This window comes from Tamandua tetradactyla, chromosome 4 (assembly GCF_023851605.1).
Source record: "Tamandua tetradactyla isolate mTamTet1 chromosome 4, mTamTet1.pri, whole genome shotgun sequence".
NCBI lineage: Eukaryota > Metazoa > Chordata > Mammalia > Pilosa > Myrmecophagidae > Tamandua > Tamandua tetradactyla.
The window spans coordinates 108,489,269-108,499,571 of NC_135330.1; the positions used below are offsets into that span (position 1 = coordinate 108,489,269).

Genomic DNA, 10,303 nt, shown 5'->3' on the forward strand with positions numbered 1-10,303 from the left:
AGATTATAAAGGAAAATAAAGATAAATTTAACAACAATAAACACTTCTGTCCTATGGAAAACATTACAGATAAAATTAAAAGCCAACATAAATAATAAAGCATTAGAATCTATCTCTATATAAATAAATAAATGCGTCTGAATATAAACCTCTCAAAGAGACAAGTATAAAACCTATGGACATGCAATTCACAGGTGTGGACAGCAGACGGTACAGAAGCGCATGAAGCAATGGCCAACCCCGCCAGTGAAGGGAGAGAGGCCTGTGACACTAGGACACGCTGTTCACATCCATCCGAGGGAAAGAAGGAAAATCTCACAATACCAAGTGTGGCCAAGGTGAAGAGAAAAAGAAACTCTGAGACAGCTGGTGGAAGTCGGATGTGGTACAACGTTCTTTTTGGTGAGCAATCTGGCCTTTAAGTGAAGTATAAAACACTTCCACCGTGTGCCCCAGCAATTCTGCTTTATCTCTCTCTATACTCTAGACCAGAGGAGTTCTAAAATGAGGAGAACTACATAAGAATTGCCAGGCCAGCTTGTTAGTTGCAAATATATATATATACATATAACAACAATGGGAAAAGCCTAAATGTCCATTTACAAAATAAACAAAATTAACAAGTGATATCATGAGATGGAAGACTGTATCGTATTTAACAAGAAGAAACTAGAGCTTTGTGGATCGACATGCATATATTGTGAAAACCTACAGTGTTTGAAAGAAATTATATAAGGTTCAAGAGCATGTAAAACAATATCATATCTTGGTTATAAATATTCATATATGTGTGGAGGAAGTATAAAAACACAAATAATGACAACCAAAGCTATAGCCTGAGCCCCAGTCTTGGGGTTTGTTCATATGAAGCTTAACCCCACAAAGGATAGGTCAAGTCTACTTAAAATTTAGGCCTAAGTCACCCCCAAGAGAACCTCTTTTGTTGCTCAGATGTGGCCTCTCTCTCCAGCCAACACAACAAGCAAACTCACTATCCTCCCCCTGTCTATGTGGGACATGACTCCCAGGGGTGTGGACCTTCCTGGCAAAGTGGGACAGAAATCCTAGAATGAGCTGAGACTTAGCATCAAGGGATTGAGAAAACCTTCTGGATCAAAAGGGGGAAGAGTGAAATGAGACAAAGTGTAAATGGCTGAGAGATTCCAAACAGAGTTGAGAGGTTATCCTGGAGGTTATTCTTACACATTAAGTAGATATCACCTTGTTATTCAACATGTAATGGAGAGGCTGGAGGGAACTGCCTGAAAATGTAGAGCTGTGTTCCAGTAGCCATGCTTCTTGAGGATGATTGAATAATGATATAGCTTTCACAATGTGACTGTGTGATTGTAAAAACCTTGTGTCTGATGCTCCTTTTATCTACCTTGTCAACAGACGAGTAGAACATATGGAATAAAAATAAATAATAGGGGGAACAAATGCCAAAATAAATTTAGTTTGAAATGCTAGTGATCAATGAAAGAGAGGGGTAAGGGGTATGGTAGGTATAATCTTTTTTTTTCTTTTCTGTTTTTGTTTTATTTCTTTTTCTATTGTCTTTTTTATTTCTTTTTCTGAATTGATGCAAATGTTCTAAGAAATGATGAATATGCAACTAAGTGATGATATTGTGAATTACTGATTATATATGTTAATGTTTTATTTGGTTTGTTAAATTTTTTTAATTGATAAATAAATTTAAAAAAACACAAATAATGATAAGCATCAAATGTGTGACAGTGATTACCTGTGAAGGGGAGGGTGAAGATAAAACTAGAGAGAGGTAGAGGAAGGGTTCTTTAACAATCTGTAATGTTTTATTTCTTAAAAACAAAAAACTCAAGTTGAAGCAAATATCATATAATGTTATGAATTTATAAATCTGGGTGCAAGATCTGTTGGGTTTTCTGCTATATTTGAAATGCTTCATTAAAATATCTCTAAAGAAGTTTTTTTTTTTCTCACTGTAATTCTTCCTCTCTGTGTGTTGGATCAGTTATAAACAAATTAAAAAGTAATCATAATATAAGATCTGAAAGACTTTAAAAAGTTAGAAAAGTAGTGAAAATTCTCTAAAATTGATTCTGATGATGATTCCACAACTAGGTGATGATATGTGAGACACTGATTGTATACTTTGGATGGATTACATGGTGTGTGAATATATCTCAAAATTTGCAATTAAGCAAACAAACAAAAAGTTAGGAAAATATGGTCCTCTGTTCCTCATTTTTAAGCCCCAACCCTGGCCAACTAGTCAGTGTTTGTGCCCAAAGTCCCATTTTTCTAATCTGGTATGCCCTTCTCTAAAAGTACTGATGTGATCTCAGATAACTTACCAAACAACTTTCGTGCGCAACTATATTCTCTTTTTCTGCAAAGTACAGTACACTGTGCTCCAGGTCTTCAGGGCAGAGCGCGCATGTCATTTTTTTCATCTTTTCTACAACATGAGAGACACCTGTAGGTAACATCCCTGGTGAGAAACAGAAAAGTGGAAATACTTTGACTTGGTAACTCCTCCCCCAGTCTTCAAGTGGAGATGGGGTGCTTGTTTCATTTTATGAGAGATTCTCAACTCCTGGGGAAAAATTATCATAATCATCATCGCCACCATCATTGAGACCCAACTGGAAAAGCATCTTATTTTGTATTTTTAAAAAATGGGCTAATGAAAGAAAAGGAATATAATGAATTCACTTTTCTTTCTAGATTTTTAACTTTTTTATTGTATAGTATAACATATATACAAAGCAAAGAAAGAAAAAAGCAAGTTTTCAAAGCACTCTTCAATAAGTGGTTACAGGACAGATCCCAGAGTTTCTCACGGGCTACCATATGATCCTCAGATTTTTCCTTCTTTTTTTGTGAAAATTAACATATGTACAAAAAAGCTATAAATTTCAAAGCACAGCCCCACAATTAGTTGTGGAACAGATTTCAGAGTTTGATATGGGTTACAATTCCACCATTTTAGGTTTTTACTCCTAGCTGCTCTAAAATACTGGGAATTCACTTTCAAAATGCCTAAAAATGAGGAAAAGCTTTATTCGAGGGAAAAATGAACTGGTTAAACTGGGGTGAGTCTGGGACATGAAGTTTCTCGAGCCTGGGATGGAAAGCTAGAAGTGTACATTACGTGGCAATAAGCCATTGGTTAAACACTCGTCACTTGTTTCTTGGAATTCAGACCAAGTACTCCTTGAGGGCGAGTGAGGGACTTGGTTTCCCTGTGGCTCTCAGTCAAATGCAAGGCAGACAAGTCCAAGCGCAGGGCTGTACCTGCATGGTCTGTAAGAGCCAAATTATCTGGCTCGTGCCTACTTCAATGGATAAGAGGAAGGCCATGACTGGAAAAGCAGGAGATGATGCCAGCATAGAGAGTATTTCTGGGAAGGGTCAGAAGAATAGGGAAATCTGATCTCCCCAAAGACTTCTAAATCTTCCACCATCAAATATGTCACGTATTCAATTAAATCTTATCACAGGGGTTGGGGCAAGTGGAGAAAGACTCCAAGACAAGCTCATTGCCCTCCATCCTTTTTTCATGGTTCTTGAATGAATTTTAATTAAAGAGACATTACATTCAGAATAGTACTCTGAGTGATAATTTTTAGAGAACCCTATCAGCTGCTTTGCCACTTAAGGGGAACAGAGGGTACAGTTGTTTACCTAAATGTGTTCTTAAACCAATAATGACAACCACTTCCATTTTCCTAGTTACATAGCTCTGTTACGGGCTTCTATGACATGCCTGCATCCAGGACTTCCTTTGCCAAACGCAGATTAATTACAAGGGGGCCATCCCCGAAGTTTCAGGGTAAATTGGGAAAGGCTCGGTTAACTGAGGCAGCAGGACTTTCCTGGGTAAAAGTTTGTAGCTTTCTTCCCCAATACGTCTGCTCCTCCTCTGCCATTTCACTTTTGCTTTACGTGGGTGACGCTGGCCACGTGCACGTCGCTCCTTTTTATAAGCTGCAGTTGTCAGACAGGCATTTGTTGACGGTGTTCTTCCTCATGCATCTTTTTAAAAACCCCTTCCTGGGAAGTTTTACTCCTGTAGGGGTTTTTTTGTTTGTTTGTTTTTTTAAATAAAACATTTTTATTATGAAAGATAACATATATATATATGTATATATATAACATATATATATATATATATATATATAAAGCGATAAATTTCAAAGTACATTTTAATAAGTAGTTATAGAATAAATTTCAAAGTATGGTACGGGTTATAGTTCCATAATTTCAGGTATTTCCTTCTAGCTGCTCTAAGACATTGGAGACTCACGAGAAATAGCAATACGATTCAGGAGTCATACTCATTTAAACCCTATCTTCTCTGATATATCTCCTCCCTCTCATTTGAACATTTTCAGTCTTTACGGATCTTTGGGCAATGAACATTCTAACTTCTTCATGAGAGAAGGGGTGCTGACATTATGGGGTAGGGGTTGCAACTGATTGATGTAACTCGTTAACTTTTTTTTTTTTTTTTTGGTTGATGTTCTTGGAGAGACTGGCACCTCTGGGTTTCAGGGCTTATCTGGCCTAGGAACCCTCTGGAGGTTATAGGTTTCTGAAAAATAAACTGAGTGAAACTATTATAGCGTCTCAGATAGAGCCTTGGGTATTCTTTAAATTTTCAGGAATGCTGTTGGTTGGGGCTTGGCATACGGCTCCTGTAGTTTTTATTGGCTGTTACTCTAACTCTAATAAAACAGCAGAACACCGGGCTCAAGTTGAGAGGTCTGTCACATATGGGAAACCGTATGAGCGCTTTCTCAACATTGCACAAATCTCTATTTGCAAACAGCAGATGATTCTTGGGCGGCAGCATCAGAGCTCTTAGGGGGCTCTGCTGGAAGTAGAGCTGCTCAGGCAGCACGCTCTCCCAGGACGCTCTTCCCCTCTCCCAGGACGCGAGTACTCGGAAGTAACACTCACTTTCACTTTATCCTCTCATGGGGATGAGCCTGAATGTTTATCCTCTCATGATCCGAGTCTGGATGTTCTCCTACCACTTTACCTGTTTGAAATTCCGCTGGGGCACTTGGCTGAGAGTTGTTTGCGGGCAAGTGCTTGCCATGTATGTTGTGAGGCAACATTTGGCGCATCACATTTTTTTGGATTCAAGCACATATTTGTACTTTTCTACTAAAACAAGCAAGAGGCTCTTTTCCAATTCTCAGGTTATTTGGCAGGTTTTATAATTTCGCTGTGTTGCATTTCCCGCTATATTTCGACTGGCTGTTAGCTAACTAAGTCCCATGAGGCTCGCCGAGGCGGCCAGGGTTCCGCCCCGCGGCCCGCTTCCTGGAGCCTCCTACCTGTAACCTCCTACCTGTAGCTGTGACGCGACGGCCGCGGGCTCTGGAGCGCGGCGCTCTCCACCCTTTAATGGCTGAGTGAGAACAGAAAGATCATCCAGCCTCCCTCAAGTCCTGAGTTTAACTGAGATTGACCTAGCAAGAGGATAGGCTTTTAGAAATCACAGTTCTCAAAAAATGAAGTTGGCAACCATGTACGGGTCTACAGAATGAAATCACAGGAAAAGCACAAGCTTAGAAACCAAGAACCATGACTAAATCAAACCAACACGGCGAACCACCAATTACCAACTCGCAGGTAATCTCCAGGCCCAATCCCTCCTCCTCGCGGGGAACGGATCAGCAACGCTGCAAGCTCCCTTACGGGCACCTCCCCAAGGCTCCTTTCCCCAGACACGGATTTAGGGCTGCCAGGCCAGGGCAGTTCCCCAGAGAACAGAATCTTGGGCAGCCAGACAGCGTAGCCAAGGAGCTCATCCCACCACTAACTAAAGAGAAGCGAGAAGCCGCTGGAATGAGATTCGGCAGCCTTCCGAGTTCATCCCAAGTCCCTCTCAGTAGGGTATGGTTTTGCTCTTGTCTGGCTGGGAGATTTCTTCCTCTTTTCCCCTTTGATAAGGAGTTGTAACTGCAGTTTACTATTTCAGTTCTTCCATTGTATACCGGATGTGTGGGAAACCAAATTAATCAGAGCCCATGACTGCACACTTGAACTGGATAAAGACCAAACGGAAGAGGAGGGCCATTGCCCACAGGCTGTGGTCTCGGAGAATGAACAGCTCCACCACGTGGTCTCCGGATGACATAGTTGGCTCTAACTATGTGGGATTAAGATTTGGGCCAGCCCAAATGAATTATTGGGAACATTTTCGGAATGTATGAACAGGAATAAAGATGTGTGTGTCTGGGAAGACCGGCTAGTAGGCAACCGATGGGTGGAACAGGTTATCCGTCCAGCTCACGATGATCGCCCAGCAGTCATGTTTCTGCGCTACGAGCGTCTTGGTGCTTCTAGTTGTAAGGGCGCACCGCCCAGGCAGGAACCGGCAGTTCCATCGCAGTGGGAGCGCGACAGCGAAGACACGCCCTAGTCCCGCGCCCGGCCCTGGCTGAGGATCCCGCGCCGCCTGCGGAACACGCTTGGGGTTCTGGGCACACAGCAGGGTTCTGCCAGGGGTTTCTGCTGGGGCAGGTCGGGGTCCCCAGGCAGCCGCGACCGCAGAGCAGGTCTCCGGCCCCAGGCCCTTGCCCCGGACCGCCCCCTGGGCGCACTCACCTGGGGGGTCCGAATCCGTGGGTGGCAGGGGGTCGTCCTCAAGCCGGGCAGGGGTCGCCTGGGCCATGGCTACGCTCCGGGTGGCGGAGAGGCAAAGACTGCGCGCTTGGCCAGCTCTTCCGGACTAGCGCGGAAGGCTGTGAGTTTCGTTTTCTTAAAATCGAGGACTCAGTACCCGGAGCCTGCGGCTGGGGTGGGGGTGGGGTCATTCCACAACGAGAAAGGAGGAAGCCAGGTTTGCAGGGAGGGGGTGTTCGTTCTAAAGTAGGGCGGATGTCTCCAGGTCCGAATCTTAATTTAAATTTAAACAAAAACGGTTAGAAGCTCCTTTCCCGCTGTCCCTTGTCCTTTTCCAGGGGTTGGAGATCGGAGGAAAGATGGAGAAGCCCCTGGGTTCAGCTGGAGAAATCATCACTCTTATGAGAGTTTGAGCTTTTCCCTCTAAAATTTGCGTCACAATTTTACTCCAAGTTTGGTCTAAATAGGTGTATCTTAAACCCGCATAGAGTTAACCAACCCAGCTTTAGCCGGTTGCCAGTAGCAAACCTTTATTTAGCATCCACGGGGTTCAAAAGCATGTACAGGAGGGAGTTTTCAGTGCACATAACAACTATAAATGCAGAAAACATAAATGTATATCATTAAATTATGGTTAGAAAAATAATTCTGGAAAAGAAGCATGTAATTGTTTGCTAGAGGAATTACTCAGAGGGAAACGTCTAAAGAATTTGCACTTTGAGGTTTTAAAGGGAGAAAAAAAAGCAAATTGGTGGCAGAAGGAGAAAAATAATATTACAGAGGACAACTTGGGTAGTCTTGACAACGGGCAGATATGTTGCTGAAGCGAGAGTGTGAGGCTACACTACAGAGGAAATGAGCAGAGGCTGGTAGCCAAGTGTTTTGCTCTCCAGACAGGAGGATGGAAGAGAATTCCTTACCTTAAGGAATTCTTAAAGGTTTAAGGAAAACCCTAAAGGTAGCAGCTAGGTCGTGAGTCCAAGAGCCTCCTCACCTCCACAGTTGATAATCCGACTCTTACATATCACTAGACCCCCAAGATCACTAGAACTTTGAGGAAAGCCTAACATGAAAGATAAAGACCCAAGCAAATATAAAGGAAAACCAAACAGACCTTGGAAGACAAAGAATATGAAAAGAGAAGAAGATATAGGTATGAATGTAACTGGGGAGTGGTTAAGTATCTTCAAAGAGATAAGATACTGCAGCCAGGAACCAAAAATAGGATGTTATTAAAGACAAGACTATTCAGAGAGCAAAAGAGAGGTTTTAGAAATTAAGAATATGAGACCAGAAATAAAAATGCAATAGGCAGACTTTGCTAGAAAGTAGAATAAATAGACAATGAGCTAGAAATTAGAAAATAAGAAAATTAAAGAACCAATCTTGGAGGTCTAACATCTAGGTAGCAAAAATTCTAGAAGGAAAGAACAGATGAGAAGTTATTAAAGAAAAAGTTCAAGAAAATTTCCCAGAACTGAAGGACAAAGGTTTCAGATTGAAAAGGTCTTCCAAGCACCCAAGTATAAGGGATGAAAATGGACCCATACCAGGGACATATCACTGTGAAGTTTCAGAATGCTGGGACAAAGATAATCTTGTAGGCTTCAAACGAGATACAAATAGTTATATAATAAAAGATAAGGAAATTTTATCTGACTTCCAATTTTCATCCGGGAAACGTGCACAAAGAAAGGTTTCAGATTTTAGAATGACAACACTGGAAGCTAGCAGATGCCTTCAAAATTGAATATGGGACTGTAAACAACACAAGTGTACAGCAAAAGATGAATGGATAAACAAAATATGGTATACACATAATGGAATACAGCCATGGGAAGGAACAAAGTTTGGATACATGTGACAACATGGATGAAACTTGAAGACATCATATCCAGTGAGAGAAGCCCGACACAGAAGAATATATATTGTATGATATCACTGATATGAAATAATTAGAATAAGTAAATTCATAGAGTCAGAAACCTGAATATAGGTTTCTGTTTTCAGAAATACGGAAATTCTTGTCTTATTCAGAAATACAGAAATACAGCCCATGAATTATAGGGGCTGGGGAGGGGATAGGGAATGGGTTGTTAAAGCTTAACTGGTACAGAATTTCTGTTGGGGGTGATGGAAAAGTTTTGGTAAGGTGATCATAGCACAACATTGTGAACATAATTAACAACATGGAATTATATATCTGAATGTGGTTAAAGGGGAAATTTTAGATAAGTTAAAAAAAAGGACATCATTGGGACAACTGAAAAAATTGGAATATGGACTGTGAGTATTATATCATTGCTAAATTTCTTAAACTTGATAGTTGTACTTAAGGTGGTTACACAGTAAGTGTCCTTGTTCTCAGGAAATGTATCTGGAAATATTAAATGTTAGAGGAGTATGATGTATGCAACCTAATCTCAGATGTTTGGATGATAGATAAAGAATGACATAATAAATGTCACAAAATGCTAAAAGTTAGTAAATCTGGGTATTCGGATAAAGGGTTATATTGGAGTTCTATGTATTGTTTGTGTTTTATTTTTGAAATTTTCCTGTAAATTTGGGGTTAGTTTTTTTTTTAATTGAATATGGAGGTCACTCAAGAATTCTATACCTTGCCAAAATATCAAAGATAAATGTAAAAGATATTTTTAAAAATGCAAGGTCTCAAATAAATTACCACTCATTTTTCCTTCCTCAAAAGCTATTGGAGGAAAAAATCATATGACCATCTCGATTGATGCAGAAAAGGCATTTGACAAAATTCAACATCCTTTCTTGATGAAAACACTTCAAAGGATAGGAATAGAAGGGAACTTCTCAACATGATAAAGGGAATATATGAAAAACCAACAGCTAACATCATCCTCAATGAGGAAAGATTGAAAGCTTTCCCTCTAAGATCAGGAACAAGACAAGGATGCTCACCACTGTTACTCAGTATTGTGCTGGAAGTTCTAGCCAGAGCAATAAGACAAGAAAAAGAAATAAAAGGCATCCAAATTGGAAAGGAAGAAGTAAAACTCTCACTGTTTGCACATGATACATTATGCCAAAAAATCTACAGGAAAGCTACTAGAGTTAATAAATGAGTACAGCAAAGTGGCAGGGCACACGATCAACACTCAAAAATCAGATCAGTGGTGTTTCTATACACTAGTGATGAGCAATCTGAGGAGGAAATCAAGAAAAATTCCATTTACAATTGAATACAAAAGACCTATACAGAGAAAACTACAAGAAATTGCTAAAAGAAATCATGGATGACCTAAATAAATGGAAGGGCATACCGTGTTCATGGATTAGAAGACTAAACATAGTTAAGATGTCGATTCTACCCAATTGATTTATAGATTCAATGCAATACCAATTTAAATCCCGACAACTAATATTGTAGAAACAGAAAAATCAATAACCAAATTTATTTGGAAGAGTATGGTTCCCTGAATAGCTAAAAATATCTTGAGAAAGAAAAATGAAGTGGGAGGTCTCACACTACTTGACTCTAAAGCATATTATGAAGCTACAGTGGTCAAAACAGCATGGTACTGACATAAAGATATACTGACCAATGGAATGGAATTGAGTGTTCAGAAATAGATCTTCTCATCTATGGACAACTGATCTCTGATAAAGTGATCAAGCCAACCCACCTGGGACAGAGCAGTCT

General features: G+C 40.3%; 1 protein-coding gene across 1 annotated transcript in view; it reads right to left on the bottom strand.

The window, feature by feature from the left end:
- Window positions 1–10,303, bottom strand: part of SETDB2 (SET domain bifurcated histone lysine methyltransferase 2) — a 95,931-nt gene that overhangs the window by 25,244 nt on the left and 60,384 nt on the right. Inside the window, exon 13 of the mRNA XM_077158188.1 lies at window positions 2,340–2,461. Within this exon, the coding sequence (XP_077014303.1) occupies window positions 2,340–2,461 (122 nt within the window). The remainder of the gene's footprint in view (window positions 1–2,339; window positions 2,462–10,303) is intronic.